Here is a 23,791-nt window from a genome sequence, read left to right as displayed (position 1 = left end):
TTTGAACATTACATCCTTGTATGAGACACTGTGAGACTGCTGTTACTGTTAACATGGAGTGACCAACAAACCACCGCCCACCTGTGCCACACGGATGTTTAAAACAAACGAACTGTGCTAAAGCTAGCAGGCAGGTGAGCTGTTTTCAGAGTTCAGAGGCTGATATATGACATTAACAGACATGTGCGGCATCAAATATAATAATAATATAATAATAATAATTCAGACAAAAGACAATCAAGTAAGTAACTAGCAAAAACTCAACGCAAGTTTTTTAAAATTGACATTGTGCTGTGCTGTTTTTACAGTAATGTTAATGTAGCTTGATAGTTTGGATAACTTGGCTGCTGATGCATTCCCACTTTTTGGTGTTTGTCCACAATTACTGTAATTAACACCATACAAATTAAAGTTCTGCTTCATGCTCCGTCAGACTTTTAAAAAGAAAGCTTTTCTCATTTTCAGAATGAGTAAAGGAATCAGGAGAAAAGAGACAGAAGTGAGTAATTGCAGGATGTAATTCTGTTGAAAGAAAAACAAGGAGGAAGTAAAGAACTGATTCACGAAGGAAGAAGATACAACTGATTCAACATTTAAAGAAAAGTTTAAGTAGGCAAGGGACACAAATAGAAGAAGCCCAAGCTTTCAGGTGATGGAGAGACATGAACACATTCAAAGCAAGAAAAGTGGTAAGGAACTTACAGCTGTATCTAGATGGTAAATATGTTTAAAAGCACAATATATTATCCAAATGTAAACTAAAGGACATCCTAACAAACAAAAGTTAAAGAACAAGATTGAAACCTGCTATGAAAGGACTTACAGATCTTTTAATACAGGCACTAACACTACACAACAACTCTGTTAACATGATGTTTTCTGTTAAAAGGTTGTTGACCTCAGTAACTGTACCTTAACGAAACAGATGAAACACCAGCAAAAAAAAAAAAAAAAAAATCTCTGTGTAAATATTTATATACTTGGTAGACTATTTTCCCATTCCTGACAAAAAGCATGTTTGGAAACAACTGTGGCTTTTGCAAGGTGTGTAGGGTGGACTTTAGTGTTGGTCATGGTGGGAAAAATGATATTAACCAGCAGGCTAGGTCTGTTAAACATAAGCGCGCCCAAGAAGCCACAAAGACAAGGCAGTAAAGGGAGAGAGGAAACCTTTTTCATAATGTAAAAATTATGGTCAGCTAGGGTCCCGGAAAATCTCCCTCATTTTCAAAGCCCAATGTTGACAGGTATGCTACTAATGCTAAAGCACACATTTCTCCTGGAATGCAGATAGAAATAAAACAGTCATACCTATTCACAAAGTTATGTTTATTTTATCTTCTGGCCCTTAAAACTGTTATTTTTGGAAGTTATGTTTATCTTCTGATGCTACGGTGACTTCCTGTTTTTGCAGTTGGTTGCCTCTTATTGGATGGCGCTACAGATGTTTCCTAGCAACTGATTTTCACATTACTGAAGTGTAGCTATTATTTACTAAGAACTTAAGAAAGACTTAACACATGAACTTAGTGATGGATTTACAAACAGCTGGTGTAAACCAGTACAAGACTGATTTTGTCCTCATCAACAATATATACTGTACTATATTGTACTACTATACTGTACCTACCTTCACTGGTTTGGTAAGCTGATTTAAACCACATCCTTCTTTATAAAAGTGTTGGACAATAGTAACCTAACCAGCAGTTTGCATGAGGACTGAGCGTAAAACCAATGAGACACTTTTTATTTAGGGCACTACAGTTATTTGACAGGTCACATCAGAAACAACCTTATCCTAATCCTTAATTCAACTTTAGAAGAGAGTTAAGATGCAAAAAATCAGTTTTTGCACATGTGCAGTACGACCGAGGCGAGACAGCACAGGCACCATGGAGGTGAAGATTGAAAGCGATCGAAATACAAACAAACTTCAAATCATGTAAAGCGATTAAGCATCTATATAAAAATACTCCTCTGTTATTGCATATTAATTCTCCAGAAAAAAGAAATGTATTGGACATAAATCCTTTCGTCTTTGCAGGGATTAAATCATTTTCCTTGGTGGCTGGAGGGCAGATTTGATTTAAACCACATACCGTCATGGCACGCATTTCCTCTCTCACACACACACACACACCCATAGACATTCACGAAAACTGTCACACTAAAGAAATACATCACATGTTGAGGATAATTACAGAAATGTAGAACCAAATAAGCAGAAAACACAGGTAACACCAGTCCTGGGAGGAATTCCCTGTTTATCTGGCAGAGTGATAAACAGGGAGAGTGAATGTCAACTATGTGAGCAGAGATATGTCCGTATCACATCCTGTCCTTTTGCAGCTAAGACACAGACCACACAGGCCGACAAACACTGATTGATTAGACAGGGTTTCTGTCAACGTGTTTCCTCGTATCAGAGGAGAAAATCAAGTGAGAAAACAAACCTGAAGCACGACAGCCCAAACAAATGAAACAAATCGACACTCCTCTCTCAGCGCTACCGTGTTTGTAGTGGTTTGAGAGTGTAATGAAATGTTTTTTACTCGAACACACACACTTTCACCCACCCTCGTCGTATGCCGCTGACAGCGTCACCTCTGACCTCCCTGCAGCCTCTGGGGCCTCATTACCCACACTGCACCTCTCCTCCATGGACTATCATTGACAGTAATGTGACCCCGGTTGCCACATCGGAGACACTCCATCTCTTACTACATGTACACACACACAGACACACACACACACACATATACAGACACATACAAAACACACAAAAATAAACAATCCCGCAGTGCAGCAAATGTGACCCTGTCGCCAAGACATCTCCGTGGGTTGCACTTAACTACAGTCGCCATGACGCCTGTGCATGTCAGTCAAAAGGGACACACTCTGAGGATAAGAGATATGGACAGAGGTCAGAGTTGGACTCATTAATCATCTCCTCTGACTGTTGTATCACAGTCTCTTGGAACTTGAGTCCCAGAGAAAACAGAGAAAAATTTAACACCAAGGGGAAAAATTAAATTAATGTTCCTTTAATTATTAAACTTATTTTGATGTACCTTTTAATACAGTGTATATTTTTAATGAGAATGTTTTTGTTCTGGTGAGGAGGTGATAAGCTTATGTGTCTTATCAAACAACAAATTCCACCAAACCAACACTTCAAAGCGCAAAGTGTTTGTGTTTTTTATATGAGCTTGCTCGAATATCCGTGTTTATGCACCTGAATATGCATGTGTTGTGTATGTGTACAGCCAAGACTGTGTGTGTGAGTGTGTGTGTGTGTGTTATAGTAGAAACAGTATATCATTACTTCTGGGTGGTTGAGGTTTGACATACTAGCTGGGAATCCTGTGGGAGACATTCCCAGAAGTCCAGTTTTATCCCAAAGCGGGAATGCAAACAATCCAACAGAATGGATACTGAATGCAGACTGGCTCCCCCCTCACACACACAAACACACTCACACTTTAAGGGTCATCTTACCTGCAGATCCGCTGGTCATCTTTGCCGCAGCCTGACAAGAAAAAAAAGGAGAAGAAATACACAGTGAGTACCAAAACAAAAGTAAGAAAATATACAAACACTTAGTGGACTCATATGAACACTTTCAAGCCCTGGAGAATGTAAACTCAATATCAGCCAAAGGTGATGACTCAGTTTCCCTGATACAAACTCTCCGTGTACAGCAGAAGCAGATACGCTGGGAAAATGACCCAATTTTCAAATCTGGTTCAATCAACAGAGACAGATTTTTTGAGCTACACTATCATATGAAAACCAATCATGCCCTAACAGCTTATTTGTTTGAATTTTAACCTGAGATTCATCGAAATTAAAAGAAAAATCACATTAGAGGGATATGTTGTTTAGTTGGCTGACATCCGCTGATGAATGAGACCGACTCGCCTTCAGGAAAACCACTTGAAATCATAATAAATGATGCAATTAAATTAGAGGAAATTGGCAATGATATTGTGGCCGCATATGTGTGTCTCTGTGCGTGTTTCTGTGTTCCTTTGAGAGTCTGAGAGCTGATTTGGGAAAGAGAGAAGGAGAAAAAGAGGATATGAATTTAATCAAAATAAATGATGATACCTGATGTGAGGTCAAGAGCAACGTGAGGCTTTATGTGTCCTTTTTTTTTCTAATTGTAAAATCCACCAACAACACATGACTGAAATATTCAATTGCTGGAATATTAACACAGGAAATGAAAGTTTGAAGAGAACATTGCACACATACGCACTCCTTAAAAAGTCCCTAAATCCACAGGAATTGACAAACTACTGTATAAAATCTGTCAAAGAAGCCCAGATTAATTTCCTTATCAGTGTGTGAAACATTAAGCCAACACAGACACTGTAACAAAACATCTTCAGAAGCTGGGATTTACCAAATGATGCACCTGCAGTTTTGCAGTTACACAGATGTGTCTGAATGATTCCTGTGTGTTTTCTTCAGCCCTGAGGTCATATACTGGAAATGACTAAACAAACAACCTGCCAATTCAAGTTTACAATAAAATACTAATATTTGAATTTCCTATGAAAGCAATGATTTACATTTTGCTTCACATGTTGATCGGTAAGTTTAAGATCTTTTTTTTTCAAAATAGCAAGAATGAACCATTAGTCATTCAAATGTATTAAGCATTAAGCTATAAGAATTGGTTTGAATTTATACTGTAGTAGTCAACTATTGGCAACTAGTGCTAAAGTCAGAGGTTCAACAAAAAGTAACTATGAAATAGAAAACAAATTTCAAGTCTTCTGTGCAAATCAATAGTCTGCAGATAAACTCCCCAAGTAATCAGTTCCTGATGGCTTCATAGCTACATTATCTTACGCACATCTCACCTTCACATGCCAGTGAGTGTCTGGGGGTGCACAAAAATATCGCCGCAGTTTGGTTTCATACTTCAAGTTAGGTGAATTATCCAAAACTACTAACTCCTCCAAATTACAACCTCAAGTCATCCAGTCATTCCAAGTCTCCTCTCAAGTTCAATCTATGATCTGAGGTTCAATCTATGCTCTAAAGTGACTAATATATTGAATTTTCTTCAATAAAACTCTGGTCACATTCTGTCCACATCTATTACAAAAAAAAATCAAGAAAACAATTACAAGTCATAAAAAAAATGAACAAATACCTTTGATACAAAATGTGCTCTAAATTTAGAGAAAAGAAGAACACTGTGAATTTGAGTGAGTGTGTCCGTGTGTGTGTGTGTGTGTGTGTGTGTCCATGTCAGTTTGGACAGCTGTACTATATCAGTCACGGTTAGGGGAAAACAAACCCACTCCTTAGCATCAGTCTGATCCCACGGCCCCTGCTGCTCTCTCTACCTACACATCCATACACACTCACACACACTCACACATACACAACTAATAATTCTGACACTTCAGGATCAACTGAAAGGCATGTACCTCTTTGTGCAGAAGCCAACTCCTGTCTATAAGAAAGTGAGATATATCTGGTTGAAAAGTGTTTTACATTTCTAGGTCACATACAGTATAGCTGCTGTTTCAACAGCATTAAAATGACGTTTCAACATGTATATAGGACCTGCCGTATATTGAAATATGATCATTTAAAAGCTGTTGATATAATGGGAATCTCTAAAAGAAATATTACATTCTTAACTAAATTTGGTCCTGCAAATCATCAAAAAATGTTTCCTGGGAGTGCACAAAGTGTAGCAAAGACCCTGAGTTTTAGCGTTTTATCAAACTACTATTCACAAAGTCAAGAGCAAACTTATAATATTATATTGAAAAATCCAGTATTATTGTTTTAGAGGTCGACTTTAAAAGATGAATGTATTCTTGATAAATGATGGTAGGTCTCCCTTCACCTGCCTTGACAGTTCTACCTGTTGAGCAGTAAGGTATTTGTGGCAGTTGTTGCCGCAGTGCTGACAGAGAGAAAAATGACCTTGCATACTGCTGAATGGAGCAGAGCTCATCCTTTCACTTTCACCTTATTTACACAACAGCAGGGAACATACCTACTGGACAGAGGCCCAGAGAGAGGGAGGAGGAGGATGATAAAGGAAGATGATAGAGGAGAGGGAGGAAAAGAGTAAACTGAGGTTTTCAAAAAAAAAATAGTCAGACAAGAAAGAGTTATGGGTAAATATTCCCAATTTATGACAAGAAGACGTAAGAAGCACTGTGCAGAGATTAAAAAAAGGGCATGAGAGGTCAACGTATTTACAAAGAAAGCAGCTATGACATGTTCAGTGTCAAACATTTTGTTTCAGCACACAAAACAAAAATTCACTGACTGAAATTATACGGCGCAAAACAGGTCGAAGCTTTGAGTTTTGTTGCAGAGATGTTATAAATTGAGTTTGCTAGACATTGAAACATCTCCTCAGACGGTTAACTGATCAATTTATATCAATCAGACAAGTCTCTGAAGCTGTCTGCAGGGTCAGCTGCAAAGTGTTAGATGTTGTTTAGCACCAAAACCGCTGTGCACGCTGTTTCTAAAGAGTGAGACATGAGCGAGGAAGACTGCAGGTTTGAACTGAATCTGTAATCTGATCAAGCCGAGGTAAATCACAGACACCATATCAGCTTGAGAGTGGTAACCTGATGATATAATCAGAAGGTAAACTCTAGGTCACAGTGGGTTTCTCGTGGGAGAGGATGAAGTAGACTGTAGTCTAGTTGCATTTGTGATTCAATAAAGTATTTGGGACAGAGAGTTAATTTTGTGGCGCAATTTCCTCCCTGTATCTGTCCAAATAACCTTCAATCAGCTTGTCATATGTGTAGTCAATGATTAGCAGGCAGTAATCGGAAACACTCACTGTGCTTACTCATTTTTGAATGTGACAATCATTGCAAAGTCAGTCCAAACATGTAACCACACAATTTGTTAACATAAAGCTCACTGTCAGTCGCTCCCAACACAGTCTGACTCACCCTTGCCCGTCGAGCATGGAGATGTGTAGGGGACGACAGGGATGAGCGGGTCAGCGGTCTGCTGCGGGTCAAAGGGCGCGAGCGGCGCCTGGTCAGTGGCTCAGGTTTGTCTGGAGATCTGGAGGGTCCCTGATCCTGACTCAGGGCTCGGCTCACCTTCCTGCACGTAGCTGGAGAACCCTGGAAGGACAGAGAAAAAGAAGTCAGATGGGGCACAGGAGGTGGCCTTCACTCTTGGCCTTTGAGACAGCAGTTGACAAAAACAACATGCGCCACTGAGTTGCCGTTCTGGAGCCTTCAATTGTATCACACGATCTTCCCCAGTTGTCATAAAATACAGATCTTTTTTTTTCTTTTCTGAGCACTTGAAGGACTTCTCAGCTGTGTTGGCTTAAAAGTTGAGATTTCATCCTTGATCTTGGAAACTGTAATTGACAGAGACATTCTTATCACAAGGTCCATTCAGTAACTTTTAAGCCAACATGCACGAGAAATCCTTAAAGTGCTCAGAAAAAAAATGGAAATTTGCATTTTTCTCTGTCTGCTTAGGAAGGTCATGTGATACAATCAAAAGCTGCAGAACAGCTGCTGAGTTAACTTTGTGGTGAAGTTGTTCTTGTCAGCTTTAAAGCTAATGTTTGTTTCAAGTTAAGAGTAAGAGAAGTCAGCCAAAAGGCAAATACTTGCCTTAGATTTAAAATAAGATGTATTTCTTTAACACATCTGCTCTTTGATGGTGCCACATCCAGCATCAGTTTATAATCAATTCAATTGTTATACATTATTTGTAAAAATATCATCATGGCCAAGATGCTTGGTGGCCAATTCTTATCTCTGGCTTCACCAAAGACTATATACATTTTTAAATTTGTTTTGTCATATGATTTTTTTTGTCTGCCATTGTAAAAAAACAGAGAACTATAAGAACATCACTCTCTTTCTGTTGTTTAACCACAATACTGTCAAGAAGATTAACATACAATTTTAACTGCTGCCCATTCTTCTCATTTATTGTCTTGTCTGCATAGATTAATTGCAGTAATGTCTCAAAATTAATGGGGTTTTTTATGCTAAACTTCAACAAATACAGTATCTCCTTTAATATCAATCTCTGTGTAGCTCTGTCTCCTCTAGTCTCTTACCCCAGTCCCTGTCTTCATGTCACCGTCTCTTCAGCAGCTCTCTGTATCTCTGTTTGGTTTCTGTGGAGTATTTAGTGGAGCTGGTGTTGGTGTGGAGTGATTGAAGATATAAGACACTGCTGATGATGTGTCTGCCCTTCTCTCATTCAGAAAAATCCCCCCGTTATCTAGTCCATCCTCGTTCCCTCTGTATCTCCGCTCACTGACAACACTGGAAAGTCCACCCCTGCTTGACCTCATGACTCAACTACTGTGGCCTACGCACTTCAGTTGTAAAGACCCGCTGCTGTGCTTCCCGCTCTCAGCGGCGAGCTGATAACATGGATGTGCGTGTATGTGTGTGTGTGTGTGTGTGTATGACTGAAAGTGAAGGAGGAATGACATTTTTTTTTTTCCATAAACAGTACGCTGGTTTTTTTCCTCCCAAGTATCCAATCCACAAATGCATGTGTCCCTTCATCAGAACATACAAAGCCTTCCTGTGTAGAAAATTCCCTTCATGACCCCATAAAGCATTTCGATCATAGAGATGGTATGACGCTGTTACTAATTACAGTTAGATAACATCACCAAGGACACCGTGTCCCCAAAACAAGTACAGTTCAAAATGAAAGTCAGTGAATTTCAAATCTAAATTTACAATTTTGGCGTGACTGTATTTCCAAATTTGTCATTCATCAGAAAAGAAGACAAGAGTCTACAGACGTGCAGGCGGCTCTGTGAAGCTGTACTTAGGCACTGAGATGCTTTGAGCTAAATGCTAATGTAAACATGCTAACATGCTCGCTTACTGTGTATCTTGGTTTAGCATGTTAGCATGCTAACATTTACCTGCACTACACACGAAGTACAGCTGAAGCTGATAGGAATGTCATTAGTTTAGCAGGTATTTGATCATAGAGTTGGACAGATGTTGAACTGATGATGGCACCAGGTAAGAAATAAAGGGAATAACCAAAGTGTTTACAATTCATCCTGTGAGGAACATGAATATCTGTACCAAATTTCATCCATACTAAACCACAAATGTCAACCTTATGGTAGCACTAGAGGAAAGGTCGGGGGTCACCGAAGTAAAGTGGATACATCCTCTGTAGAACATGAATGTCTGTACACAGTTTCATGTCAATCTATCCAATAGTTGTTGAGATATCTCACTGACTTGACAAAAAGTTCATTGTTAGAGCAGCAGAGTATGAAAAGAAAGTGTAATATTTTCTATGTCTTGAGGGTTTTTAAGAAGAAGGGGTAGGGGGTAAATTCAATTTTTAATTCAAACACATATTACTTCATTATCACTCTGCAGTGCACCCAAACTTGGTCTCTTTTTACTGCCCAAACACAAAATAATCAGTCATGCATTACAGTTTTGGACTGTCAGTTAATCTTTATGACCCTATAAATATTTGACATTTTTAGGGTAAACAGGCTCTCTGCTCATCTCTTCTTCCACTATAAAGCAGGCAGAACTTAACTGATCTTAATTTTTTTAATTATTTGATTTAATTGATCATTATATAGTGTTGAATTGTGGATTTTACCTCGATGGGTTGCTCTGAAAAACCCACCCTCACTGCAAATGAAATTTCCCGTAGTGTTATATAAAAATAGTTGACAGAGAATGTGATACACGAAGCTAAAAATGTCTGTTTTACTGCTGTTTTCCTGGCTTGCCAGACAGTTTGATTAAGATTAGCTTGATTAAATACAGCCTTTTTATAAGAATTCTTAAAGTTCTGTGCTGTTGGTTTAAGAGCTATTTGAGGTTACCAGATTTGCACTTGGTGAGCGTAATGAGGCAGCTGGAATGCCCTGTGAGAGGAAAGCAGAGGAGCACAGTACAGGAGCCATCCACCAACTGTGTTCTTCTTCCAGAAATGATGTTAAATGAACCAATAAAATAACAGTAAACTGGTATGACCTCAGCACTTACTATCTGTGGTTTTCTGGGGGATTAATGCTGCCTCCAGCTGGATGCCAGACGAGTCACAACCCACCTGATTTATAAAAAGGCTTTAATGGTGGAAAACAACAGGCTTGGAAACCATTCAAACTATTATTCCTAATTAATCTACCCCATATTAAACAGAGGGAAAGACTGCAAGCCTGGCAACCCGCAAACCCAGAGTAGGGATGCTGTCTAACATGATCACTTAATGGTAGGTTTTGCTTGTGTGTGTGTGTGTGTGTGTGTGTGTGTGTGCGTGCGTGTGTTGCCACAAATGGTATGATGTAAAATATTGCTAAAGTTATGAGCTTTGTCTTAAAAAAAAAGAGCAATATATTACTGAAAGTAACAAGAATTTGGTACAATTTCACTGCAGTCTAATCAAAACAACATGCCATCCATTTTTAATTTTACTTCACAGTCGATGCAATCCATTTATGAGATCTACAGTAAATACTGAAGGTACCCTCTTCTAAGGTTATTATTTATGACAAAGCAAGTTCTCCACTCAAAAAATAGTAATACTTTTGTGTCCTTAATTTGAATTCATTAAAGAAAAGATCTACAAGTGTGTAAGTCAATATCTGAACTGAGTGTGGATTGAAAATAAGATGCAAAGTTGTAATATCATATTTTCACACATTTAAATCTACTTCTCACATGTATCACTGTGTCCTCTCATTTCTCCTCTTGAAGTGTGACAACAGGACAATTAGTGAACTTTGTAATGTCAGTCAGGGAAGACAATAAAAATCTTTGTGGTTTTCCCAATTTTTGGTGATAAAAAGAATATAATTTTCATATTAAAGACATTGTTTTATAAAGCTATTATTTCCCATTGAGGTATGGTTTATCACATTTAAGTAATTATCATCAACTATTTGTATTGATTAGTTAGAAATTTGATGTATCTCTTGTCTTGAACTGAATCTCTCTTCAGGCTCCATTCAAAACAGTCAATTTGATATTGTCTTCTTTTCAGCGAATGATTCATACTTTGAAGAACATTACGTGGAACATCTGCATAAAATTACATCCTGAATAAGTCTGAAATTCTATATTCAGCAAGCGGTATGGTCTTTTTATATTTTGTTCATTTAGGTGGTTTTTTTCATGTCCTTTAGTCCTACTAAAGCGCTTTAGGTCAATCCAGTTTAAGGCACCATGAAATACATCAGACTTGACTTGATTTAACTGTCCCTGACTTACCATCGTGCTCTGTTGCTCCTGGTCAGCTTTGGTCACGTCTGAGTGAGAGGGGTTAGCGCTTTGGACTTCCTGGATCTCGTCTTGGAGCTGATCCAACTTTTTCATCAGCAGGGTCATGGAGTCACACGCAGCAGCCTGAACATACGGGTCAAAAGATACACATGCAGGTAAATATGGCTCAAGGGCAAACTCTGGGGTTAACCTTGCACTCAGGCCTTTCATTTATGCTGGTCTCAGAGAAGTCTGCTGAACCTAACCCCACACACACACACCTCTTCCTCATCCACCTTCATTGCCTCCAGGCTCTTTGCTGATGAACAGCTTTTTCAGCCTGGCCAGGGGAACACAGTGTACCCCCACACTATGGAGCAGGTGACACCTTCTCAATGAGATTATTGTAAAGCAGCAAAGACAGAAGCCTTTCATAGAAGAGAAAAACTAAGGCCAAAGATAAAGATAGCTGCCAGTGAAGAATAAGCTGCATTTACAACATATAAAAACAGCAATGTACGTTATGTAAATGTGTTGTCCATTTCATAAAGCTCAGTTATGCACATACTTAAACCCCTCGCTTTCCCTCTCTTTCCCTCTCCACCCATTGGTCATGGACTCTGACTGAGACACTTGTTCGCTGGCCCTTCCAGGAAATGAACAAACTGCTTTGTTTCTTGGCTCTGCTGCCAATCCCAGAGTCCCAGAGGCTGATAGCAGCACATAGGGCCCCTTTGAGGAGCTTGAAGTCCAAAAACAGCCCCCTCACTCACACACATGCATGCATACACACATGCTTGTGCCTCACCCACTCAACCCACCCGCTCACGCACACAAACACACCCTTCTGTCCACTCCCATTCCTAAACCCATCATGTTGACCAGTTTAAAAAATATCTGCAGTAACGGCTTGGCAGTAAAGCCATTTCCTGTGTGTTATGGCCCCCACATCTCCAGATTCCTACACACAGGGACACAGAGGGCTGTCTATGTGCAACCAGGGTGCTATTTTTACCCTCACTATGGGGGACAGACGCGGGGCGAGGGTAGAGCACTGGGAGTGGAAGGCTTTTCAGTGGCATGAGTGACTGAAAACATGAACATACGCGCACACGCACACACAGAGTGGCCCAGAGTGGAAATGTGCTAATGTGAACGCAAATGCACACCATACACATACACGCAGACACACTCACTTTCACAGCAGAGTGCTCTCAAAGTTCATGAAATATTAATAGGCGTCCCTCTAACTATTTACAGAGGATGAAGCTTTTAATGCATCACGGTATGTCTGCTACAAGACCCCATTTCATTATTTGAACTGTCTTGGGAAGGCTAAGACACCTATTACTGTCTCAATATGAATAGCTAAAGAAGTGTATACTTGGATCTATACAGTATGTATGCTCTACTTCTTTGAGGTGAAAGGTATTTGAAGTGCATGTAACAGTATTATGTTGTCACTGCAGCTAAATAAATACATGGACAACTGCTTCTAGGATCACAACAATCTACTGGATTTAAACCTGTAAATCTCCATTGGTGTTGTCTATTCTGATGCAGCGGACGTATGCTATAATTTGAAATTTGATATAGTAAGCAGCAGTTTCTTCACTTCTGATGCCATTCCTGCTATTAAGTTTAGTACACCAGTTTAAATTACAGTAATTCATAAAGTGAAGTGACTAACTGGTAAATCTTTACGATCAAGTCTCACCTCAATTTTTAAAACAGATCTTTATTGTCTACTCAAGAAAGAAAAAAAATAAAATTTCAACTTAGGCAGACAAACTCTGCTCGGTTGGAACATGACACAATGTGCCATAGACCAGTGATCAACGCACCTACAGAACTGGGAAATAATAGAAAAACTGTCTTAAGACCAAACTCAAGACTCATTCCACTTTAACATTTTAAAGTGCATTTTGATAGCTTGTTTTTTACTTTAATTTCCTCAAATTATTTCATTTGGCAAAGTTGTTACCCATATTACGGAGTGTGACGAAACTGCCTGAGCCAAGATATTCCAAGAATGTGGAACCACAATGGGGCCTCTTTGACTCAACAGGTATTCAAATGAGCGTTGGCCTGTCAATAAGTGACTTTAAAAGTTACTTGGTCAAACGCTGAGAACGCCATCACAAAAGGAGCACGGGGAGAAGAAATCCTTTCATTTCTGGCCAACGGTGGAGAACAGTGTGCAGTGTGCCAGAGGACTGTTATGGGAACGTGCCTGTGACTGAGGGCCGCTCTGACAGGTGTGAGAACGCGGTCAGGGGCACGTTCACACTAATGGACGTCTACTGGCACAGAAGCATGCTGGGAGCTGGAGATGCCAGCACGGGCCAGGGAAAAAATGAGAAGAATTTATGATTGAAGGTATACCTGCCAAACTAATCCTTTTTCGGATTCCCCTTTTTTAAACACATAAACACACTGTTTTCTTTTTTTCCAAAAACTCAAATACCAAAGAATTTAAATGATTGTGAACGCATTTATCGCCGGTAGAATACGTAGAAAAGCAGATAGTATGGGGACTCTAGATTTCAGCTTTTGTATTTTTATCTGACTAACAGACATTTTCGCCTTTATTGATAGTCGGCAGTAGACACAGACAGGACACGTGGAGAAAAAAGGAGAGGAGGACGACATGCTACAGTTGGAATCAAACCTTGCTACTACTGTACAGTACATGCACGCATTTTTGCATCTATGCATCTTTGACCACCAGGATGCTCTAATAGGCAAAATATCCATGTTTGGTTAGTTTAACAAAGTTGTATGAACTGTGATCTAGTGTACAAAGAGCTATCGTGACCCCTGGCCTGAACCCATACAGGAATGGGTCTGCACACAGCTACTCTACTGAAACATACTTTACATGTTCCTAGATGGTACTGAAGCATTCAGAAATTCACAAGAATTCACACTTACAATATATAAAATCTTTTAAAAACACCCAAGAACCTCAATTGAAAAAAAATACTTCAAGCAACTAAAGGACAATCAGCATTTACTGTGAGAACAATTTGACATTGCTGCCCTCTAGTGGTGCAAGTAGGTTTTACTGTTAAAAAAATAGGCCTTTTTCATAGGAGACATTTTGACATATAGTGGGAAAAGCACAGGTGTAAATAATAACATCAGTTACACTGGCTCACTGTCAAACTGTCATATCTGGGACACTTGAATAAAACTGAGCCATCTTTAATGTTATTAGTAGTTCATGTGCTTCAAGTCAAATGTTTGTTGTGAAGAAGATCTATTTGCAGTGTAATGTAACACAGGCATGCAGCTACTGAACTGCTTTCTTCTACACAGTGAATAAGGCTGGAGAAACCTGTGTCTCTGGCCTTGTTATCGCTCTACTCCTGTCTTGTTTTTCTTACCTGTTTTCCATTGTTCTGTGGTGTATCCTCTTCCTCCTGGCTACCTGTGAACTCAGGTTTGCCCCTGTTGGTGGGCTTTTGCCAGCCAGAAGTGCTGTTAGGCTGGGCATCCTGTCTCTTCCTCAAGCACTTCCTGTTCCTGCTCAAGTTTCTACGGCGACGACTGACCAGGAATTCCTTATATTGTAAGGCCTCCGAAAAATCGTCGTCGTCTTCCTCATCGTCGTCACCCTCTCCTGCTTCGTTGGTGGATGAAGAAGACTCCCCGCCGTCAGAGCTCTCAATGGGGAAGATCACCTGGTTGTCAGCACTACAGTCATGATCACAGAATACAATGGCGCTCGGCTTGTGCTTTATTATTCTTAGCAGATCCAGTGAACAGTCCTCTGGTGCACTCACAGATGGTGACAGATGGTTACCACAACTGTTATCCAGGCCTGGTGAAAAGGCAGAAAGAAATTCCTCAGGAGAGGAGGCCTCTGAGGGGCTTCCTTCTTTCTGCTGAGGTAACGTAGCTTCACAATGTTTCAATTTTTCTGCCTCCATCTGAGAGTTAATATGAACAGCTGCTCTACAATCCAGGCTTGACACCTCCCTATCTCCACCTGTTCCAGGAGCCGTGTCTGAACTGCAGCTGCAATCACAGTGTCCATTCTGCTTTGAGTCAGGCTTAGTTAGATCACAGGGGGAGCTGTTGGCCATCTGCAGCTCCTTCCCTGTAAAGCTTTGAACATGACTGGCCATGGAATCCGGAGTACAGTGTAGCAGAGGAGCAGGTTCAGACATGGTTTTCAGTTTGTTGTTGGAGGTTTGAGTCAGAAGGGGAACTTGACCTTGGAGGTCACCCACAGCCTCGGGGTAAGTATGCCTGTAAGGCTGCTGCTGAACAGGCAAGGTAGCTACTGGACCCTCATGCATCACCAGGGAACCAGTCCTCATCTGTTAAGTCTTTTCTAGTTTGGAAAGCAAAGTGCTGGCTCATTTAAACAGAGCCTGATGAATTGACAGTTCAGGTAAAGCCACTAAAATGAAGCTGCAACTGGATATTTACAGCTGGGCTCACATTTGAATGTCCTGGCACATTTCTTTGACACCTGCCGAAGAGAGAAGGAGAGAAAAACATTTTGGGCAAATTCATTCATGTTTACACATGTGCACACTATAAAGAATATGCATGCATAATACAGTATCATATATCTCTGTAAATGAATATATCTGTCTAGATTCAAGTCTGGATTTGCTTATGGACTTAAGCGTAATGTTTAAGAATGATGATACTGCTGCTGAGACAGGTCCATTCTCTCAAGGCCAATCAGTCATTTTTCTCTCTAAACATGTAATAGTTTAAAATTTTAATTCAGGATTTAAATTCTACTGGTAACACTTCCAAAATACTATAAGCTTTAAGATTTTAAAAAAAGATGCCAAATGTGATGACATCATTTTAAATAGCAGAAAACATCCAAATGTGTGGATATGTGGAACCCTACAGCGCACCACTCTGGAGCTGTCAGATTTTTTTTTTTGTGACAAATGTATTTTGCTCAAACACTTGTTTTTTCCTGGTGGATATTTTTGGCTGCAGCCAACACACCCTTTCCTTGCCTGGCATGTTTTCTTTGTCTTTTAAACAGGCAGTGGTGGGTCCTTTAAAAAAAATTGGTTAGAATACTGAAAATTCTATTATAAACAAAGCCAGTGTATATATGTAAATACACAAATCCTTTCCAACAAGAGTTTCATTCATCACTACACACTTGCAAACAAAGAGCTATTTGTTCCCACTTTTGTGTGGGCAATGTGTCAACTGCTCTATGAAAAAAAACACTACAGTACAGTATCTTAATAACTTTGGAATTAATCCCAGTAAATTCTCAATAATTAGCATAGAGAAGCATTTGTAACTTTGACCTGTTTCGTGAGTAAAACGTTTTAGTAACTAAAGGATGCTCTAAAGAAAAGCAGTAAGATTTCAACATACCAGATGTTTTTGTACAGAAGTTGTGTCATCCAAGAACACATCCGACGGCAGTCTGAGAAGTATCCAGCAAAGGCAACTCGGTGCTTATACTGTACGCTGCATGACGCCGATAATACAGAAAGAGTGAGTTTACTTCTGAAAAGACATGAAATGCTGTGAGGGGAGGAGAGAAGAAGAAAGGGCTGAGGAATGCTTTTTTTCCCTCCTACATTACCTCAGCAAGAAGACAGGGAGCTCCACAGGCAGGTGTTTGAGCTATTTGTACAAGTGTGTAAGTGTATGTGCATGTGTGTGTGTGTGTGTGTGTGTGTAGAAAGAGATCGAGTATGTGTGGAGTGTGCATGTGAATGCAAGCACGTCCAAGGGAGAAAAAAAAAAATCATGCAGAAATAGCAAAGGAAATAAAAAGTTATTTTGCAGAAATGATCAAACTGATTAAATAGCTGCACGTACAGTCAGATGTACGTGCAGACTTTGATTAAAGGGCTTGGGGTCTGTGGCGCTCCTTTCTCCCTCCCCATTCCTCCTTTTCACTCACTGCTGTATAATATGGCCCAAGGCAAAGGATTTTTCACCTGAAAAGTACATTCCTCGACAACACATGAGGTAATGCTTTAAACATGTTCTTATCCTCTCCAAATCTCTCAGTTCATATTCTTTTTGTAACTAAAGCAAAGCCGCTGTGAGCCTTAATCAACAAGGAAGGACTTATGGTCCTTACAAAACTGTCGATGGACTGTGGAATTCCACACATTTGCCAGCAAACATTGAATTTCATGTTTTGGGAGGGAATGTCTTTGGTCAGGAGGGAAGACCTTGAGGATGTGATTTTGCCTGTTGAGGCCTGTTTGTCCCTCGAGGTCTTGGGGAGAAAAGATCTGGTCAAGGTGGAGGCTTCTTTTTGGAGTCAAGAGTGAAGTTGTGCTGATTATGCTTTCTGTTTCAACACCCACAGACACAGTAAAACTTGTTTTTTTGAGTGTTATTTAACTATCCAGAAAGCTTCAGAAGTGTAAAGATACTGGCTGTGATTCATCCAAATACAAATCAAAGGAGATCAACTCTTTTTTTGCAGAGGTCTAAGTAGTTTTTTTTAAAACTCAGCAAAATTACATCTGTCCAAAAATATATATATATTAGCATTTACCTTGTTGTGAACTGTTATCTTCTGCTTGGAGATGGACAGCTGATCATTTTCCCAATTAGGTCTGTGTTTTATCAAGTTTCTCAAATGTAAAAACCACAAACCAGATTAAGTTGTGTGTATTAGGGTGAAGTGACCCTTTATAATGCCTTTCCTCCCCAAAATATGACATACTATTAAAAATATCGTACAGAATTATACTAGTTGAACTGTCGTAAGGTTAATAAAACACACTCATTCACAAGAATCGAACCGATACTTATGAATGAACTAAATTTTTATAAAAGTTGCCTGAGGGAACTCGATAACCCCGACCTGCCCCAGATGTTACACAGTGCGACATTGCGGCTGTGATGATGGATGCACATTAATTTAACTCAAACATGCATTTAAATACAAGCTACGCCAACCTGCTGAGACTCGCTCCTCCATATATAACATTCCTGTCATGGAGAGGTGTAGTTACCTGGGTCAGGTTGAAGAAAAGCGGGGCAAAGAAAAAGAAAAAAAAAGGTGAGACAAAGACACAATATAACAACATGGGAAAAGAAAGAGGAATATAATAATGACCTATTACAGTGTCTTTTTTAAACTCCACAGTCAAGAGGGAGTACCACTGAGAGAAAAGCACATGAAATGTATATAAAGACTAGCTGCAGATATACTTCAACACTATGTAAGCTGTATTATCTTGACAGTGTGTACTGTACAGTAGATAATATGTGAAATATGAAAGACAGCAAAACCTAATTTTGACAACAAACATTCACATGCATATAGAATCAGATAAGCAAAGAAAAATGCCCTTTCCAACCTGAATTACAGCAAACATGGTATTAAAATTCTGCACTGTCTCATCTGGTGGTGAAGGAAATATTCAATGACTGAACCAGATGTTTGTATATGAGCCTGAATTGATTATTTCCAACATCATTGTTTTGTTTTTTTAACTACAGAATGTTGATAAGAAGGTGATCATAGTATAAGATCATCTAATTGGAACTCCTTAACAAAAAGCAACAAATTTAGGAAGAAGACTAAAATATATGCTACTAACAATCACAAGATGAGCCTCACCAAAACCCACAAGACAGCTGGCACCATCTTGATTGTTACGGCATGACACCGTGGTGACATTGTGATATTTAGTTTTTGTTGCATGGGATTAACTGTCTCACATTCCTTGGTGGTATCAGACTGTTTAAGTGTAAACACCTACATATCTGCTGCAACACAGAATAGATGCAATCCTTCCTCTACTGTCCTTACATATGGTTATCCTCTTAGGGGGCCCCAGGGAGCTGCTGGGTTCCTATAAACTCCCTTGCCGCCCCCGGCTTTCTCCCAACAACACAAATGTCGTGTCCACAGCTGTCCTGTGCTGTATTTTTTTGAGATAAGCACAAATCCTTACTTATACCTGGACAAAACAACATAGGTCGTGCAAGATTAACTCTATAGGTCATCCTTTGTGGACTGCTGGAGGAGACAAATTCAATAATTAAGATGTTGAACAGAACAATTGAGGTCCTTTGTGCCTGCTGCAGTGAAGCTTTTCAGTGACGTTAAGTGCTTTATGATTATTTATTACTGCTGCCTGTTAGGCTGTTAGGTCTTTTTTTACTCTTTGTTTGCTCTGTGGAGTTTTTATTGCCTTGTTTTTGGTCAAACACATTAGTCATCCATGTGTCTGTGCTGCTATTTATCTATCTATCTATCTATCAATATGAAGCTGATAGCTCCACGGTATCCAGCTACTGTGTGTCCCTTCAACATTACTGCACAGCAGAATAATGCTACTAAAAGTGTTATATAAAACTAGTAGCCTACATTATGATATAACACTCTGTTAAAATGCATTCACGAACAGTCTGTCGTTATCAGTCACAGGGCTGCTGTTTATGTTGCCACTTACCGATGGAAAGCACTTTTTCTCCATTATTGTCCAGCTCTTATAAAGTTTTTTTTTTTCCTGCAGCATTTTTGACCCCGTTGACTCGCCGTAGCTGAAGAGGAAACAGCAGCGCGGGTTGTGTGAATGATATTTCGCGGGAGATCAGCAGCTAGCTGCAGGTTGTCTGCTGTCAACACGAACAATAACAGTCTCTAAACTCATAACGCGATGAGTTTGTGGGTGGACAAATATCGACCGACTTCCCTCGGGAAACTAGACTATCATAAAGAACAAGCAGTTCAGCTGAAAAATCTGGTAAGAGAAACTTCTTCATGCTCGCTGTTTATTCAGGCTAACAGCAGCAACAGTTAGCTAGTTTAGCTTGTGTTACCAAGAGAAATGATTTCCAGTGCTGGTCAGTCTTTGATAACTTTATTCATTTAATTGCGTGTAAATATCATTTGAAGCTAGTTTAATAGTCAAAGCACTGACTGTTCATCATATCACTTGTTTGGGAGTAAGTTAACGTCATTAACGTGACTCACAATAAAGCTGCAACTATCGATTGTTTTCATCCTCGATTCATCATTCGATCAACACATTGCCAAACAATTGTGAAAAATGTCCATCAAATGCTAGATAAAACATACTCACAACACAAGGTGCCCTTTACTTGGTGTCTCCAAAGCTTTCAGCCGCGTCTCTTGGTCTTCCTCAGCGGATATGTTCAGGTTTGATGGACTTTGGACCTTGTGTTGCTCATTTATTGTCAAGCTGCAGTTTCTAAAATCAAAATCCTCAACTCAGATTGCAAGTGTTGTCCCACTCCAAACCAGCAAATACTGGTCTTGAGTGTCATGATTGCTTGTGGAGCTGACATGATTACTATTTTAAAATCGATTCAACATTTCAGTCATTTCTCCAGCAAAAATGCCAACAATTCTCTGTTAGTAACATATCAAATGTGGGGATCTGTTGCGTTTCTTTTTTACGATAGTAAACTGAATATCTTTATATTTTGAGGCTGTTGGTCGCCCAAAACAACACATTTGAAGATGTCAATTGGGACTACTGAAATAGGCGTATTTCACTTTTTTTGACGTTTCTACACGAAAAAACAACAATCAATTAATCAACTACTCTGGAAAATAAGTGGCAGATTGATTAATAATGATAATAATCATCAGTTGCAGCCCTAATTACTAGAATCATCTCATAATGTGCCCTGTCGATTCTGAAGCCGAGCAAATACCTAATGACACATAATTGAAAGCATTTATTACACCAGGAGATTTTGTGAATATAGTGTGACTATTTATTTTTATCAAGCAACACTTTACTCCAAAACTCTCAGTGGTGGTCGAGTCATGAAACCGTGTAGTCCAGTGAGGTTTTAACTATCAACCAAAACCTCTTTGTGAATGTTTGTGTGTTTCAGGTTCAATGTGGCGACTTCCCACACTTGTTGGTGTACGGTCCATCGGGTGCGGGGAAGAAGACCCGCATCATGTGCCTGTTGAGGGAGCTGTATGGAGCTGGGGTGGAGAAGCTTCGCATTGAGCACCAGACCATCGTGGTGAGAGGGCCGATATGGAAATACTACACACCTGCAGTTTCTCCTCAATCTTAGTTTACTACTGTCTAAAACCATGTCTAAAGGAATATTGACGTGCCCTTAAAACAGAACAAACTCATCACTCTTAGAAACAGCACATTTCTGTAGCGTCAGAGACTGTGTGCTGTGACAACTTAAGCAAGACTTAATGAAAAACATCCACATGTTGCACTGTGGACTGTTGTTACCGACAGTGAATCGGTCAACCAACACAGTTCCAAACACACACTTACACACACATTTAGGCTTAGTTACATCACTCTTTTGTGTTTTTTGTCTCCAGGCTCCCTCAAAGAAGAAAATCGAAATCAACACAATAGCCAGCAACTATCACTTGGAAGTAAACGCAAGGTAAAGTACATTTACTGAAGTATAGTTTGGATGTACTTGTACTTTTCATTTTCTGCTAATTTATACTTCTACTTCACTATATTTCAGAGAGAATGAAAGTACTTTTGACTCTATTATCCTTATTTGACAGCTGTAGCTACTTATCAAAAGGTATTTATGGTTGAGGTAAGGCATAAAAATCATATATTATGTGACTTAAGTATTTTGTTCTGTCTTGTACAGTGATGCAGGAAACCAGGACCGTGTGGTGATTCAAGAGCTGATTAAAACCGTGGCTCAGTCTCAGCAGATTCAGTCAAGCACCCAGAGAGAGTTTAAAGGTAAAAACACACACATCGCTTTGTGCCAGTTCAACCTGTAAAGGCTGGTCCATGTTTTAGAGCAACTGTCCTAACAGGATAAATAAATGTATGCTTATTTAATCATCCATTTAAAAACAATAAAAAAAAATCAATCAACAGAGGATCATTATTTCCTTATGAATTAGCTCTCCCTGATGCAACCCTCTGTAATAATTGGAACATTTGCTCTTAGTGGTGTTGCTCACAGAGGTGGACAGGCTCACGAAGGACGCCCAGCATGCTTTGCGTCGAACAATGGAAAAGTACATGGCCACCTGCCGTCTCATCCTCTACTCTAACTCCACCTCCAAAGTCATCGGGCCGATTCGGAGTCGTTGTCTGGCCATCAGAGTTCCTCTGCCCAGCACAGAAGAGGTAAAACAGATTAAGTGGTTTAGTTTATCCTTTAGTAAATATCTGAAAATGGCATCTTTGAGTGCCTGAAATGTGTTTTTCCTGTTTTCCAGGTCTGTAACGTTCTAACATCAGTCTGTAAGAAGGAGGGTCTGCTCCTCCCACCCGAGCTGGCCAAGCAGATCAGCGAGAAGTCTGGCCGCAACCTTCGCAAAGCCCTTTTGATGTGTGAGGCCTGCAGAGTGCAGCAGTAAGTGTGCACAAACCTTATTATCATTCTTCTTTAGTGTGGAATATCATCTTTGAAAAGTATCTGCGTATTTAGCCTGTGTTAACCTTCCCCAGGTATCCATTCTCAGTGGACCAAGACGTCCCAGAGACGGACTGGGAGGTTTACCTCAGAGAAACAGCGAACGCCATCGTCAGCCAGCAGAGCCCTCAGAGGTAGGCCACGCTGAGAGAGAGAGAGAGGAGTAAATCAGACTTGTGGGGATATTTTAATGCTGAATCGCCATCTTTTTCTGTTCCAGGTTGTTGGAGGTCCGAGCCCGGCTGTACGAGCTGCTGACTCACTGCATCCCTCCTGACATCATCATGAAGGTACTGATCACTACACCTCATCTCCTATCAAAGTGTTGAAAGGGTTATTTTAGTAATATCTAAGGTAATGAGTTATCATTTTTATAATTGCTGAATATCCTCATTCAATCGTCCAACAGGGCCTGGTCACAGAGTTGCTGAGTAACTGCGATGGCCAGCTGAAGACAGAGGTGGCCCACATGGCAGCTTACTACGAACACAGACTGCAGCTGGGCAACAAAGCTATCTACCACCTAGAGGCCTTCACAGCCAAGTTCATGGCCATCTACAAGAAGTTCATGGAAGATGGTCTGGATGCCATGATGTTTTGACTCTGAATGGACTCAAATACAGATACTTTTCCCCAACAAGGTTCAATCGCCCTTATTGGTTTACTGATATGTCGCCTTTTCGCCCGAACAACTGTATCAGTGACTTAAAGAATCAGAATTACATCTGTATTTTTTAAGGCATCATGGTGATAATGACACATTTGACCTCACCAACTTGGCACTATTATAAAATGTGTAAACCTTGAATTGTTGCTCCAGTGGTGTAAAATATTAAATACTAAAATAGCAGTTTTGATAGTGGCGGTAGCAGGTAATCGTTTGTAAAAATGTACATCATAACATTACAATAAAGTTCTTGTTTACAAAGTGTGCTGTTCCTCTGTGGATATCTGGCCTAACATGGATTTTATTACCATGAACGGACAAAATGCTGAATAATTGCAATTTAATACTTGATGTTACATTGGGAGACCTGTCACCTCAACCTGATGGAGCATCACTCCTGCAATCATAATGAGCATGACGAGAACATGACACTGCCTTACAGTGCTGTCTGATGTTGCACTAAGGCTCCAAGTACAGTAATGCTAATTCTACACAGGAACGG

General features: G+C 39.9%; 3 protein-coding genes across 4 annotated transcripts in view; 1 reads left to right on the top strand and 2 right to left on the bottom strand.

Moving 5' to 3' along the window:
• LOC121909771 (stAR-related lipid transfer protein 13-like) overlaps window positions 1–2,754 on the bottom strand; it is a 40,880-nt gene extending 38,126 nt beyond the window's left edge. The window contains exon 1 of the mRNA XM_042430455.1: window positions 2,577–2,754. Within this exon, the coding sequence (XP_042286389.1) occupies window positions 2,577–2,661 (85 nt within the window). The 5' untranslated portion in view covers window positions 2,662–2,754. The remainder of the gene's footprint in view (window positions 1–2,576) is intronic.
• Window positions 2,755–2,781: 27 nt separating this feature from the next.
• Window positions 2,782–19,675, bottom strand: LOC121909772. 2 transcript variants are annotated; one of them, XM_042430457.1, is made up of 6 exons: window positions 16,614–19,675; window positions 14,633–15,726; window positions 11,253–11,387; window positions 6,954–7,133; window positions 3,499–3,529; window positions 2,782–2,898 (listed from the first exon to the last, which is right to left on the bottom strand). In XM_042430457.1, exons 2-6 carry the CDS (start codon window positions 15,569–15,571, stop codon window positions 2,879–2,881), a joined length of 1,305 nt encoding a protein of 434 aa, XP_042286391.1. In that variant the 5' UTR covers window positions 15,572–15,726; window positions 16,614–19,675; the 3' UTR covers window positions 2,782–2,878. The 2 variants fall into 2 exon arrangements, with proteins under 2 accessions (XP_042286391.1, XP_042286393.1); XM_042430459.1 differs by lacking the exons at window positions 2,782–2,898; window positions 3,499–3,529 and adding an exon at window positions 8,096–8,155 and having other exon boundaries at window positions 7,049–7,133.
• A 102-nt stretch (window positions 19,676–19,777) lies between these two features.
• On the top strand, window positions 19,778–23,553 carry rfc3 (replication factor C (activator 1) 3). The gene is made up of 9 exons (XM_042430460.1): window positions 19,778–19,966; window positions 21,090–21,227; window positions 21,550–21,617; window positions 21,840–21,937; window positions 22,152–22,333; window positions 22,426–22,562; window positions 22,658–22,756; window positions 22,843–22,912; window positions 23,032–23,553. Exons 1-9 carry the CDS (start codon window positions 19,880–19,882, stop codon window positions 23,221–23,223), a joined length of 1,071 nt encoding a protein of 356 aa, XP_042286394.1. The 5' UTR covers window positions 19,778–19,879; the 3' UTR covers window positions 23,224–23,553.
• Window positions 23,554–23,791: the final 238 nt, after the last annotated feature.

The sequence above is a fragment of the Thunnus maccoyii genome, chromosome 13 (assembly GCF_910596095.1).
Source record: "Thunnus maccoyii chromosome 13, fThuMac1.1, whole genome shotgun sequence".
Classification (NCBI taxonomy): domain Eukaryota; kingdom Metazoa; phylum Chordata; class Actinopteri; order Scombriformes; family Scombridae; genus Thunnus; species Thunnus maccoyii.
Note: the sequence above shows the minus strand (reverse complement) of the source record. Positions and strands in the feature narration are given on the sequence as shown.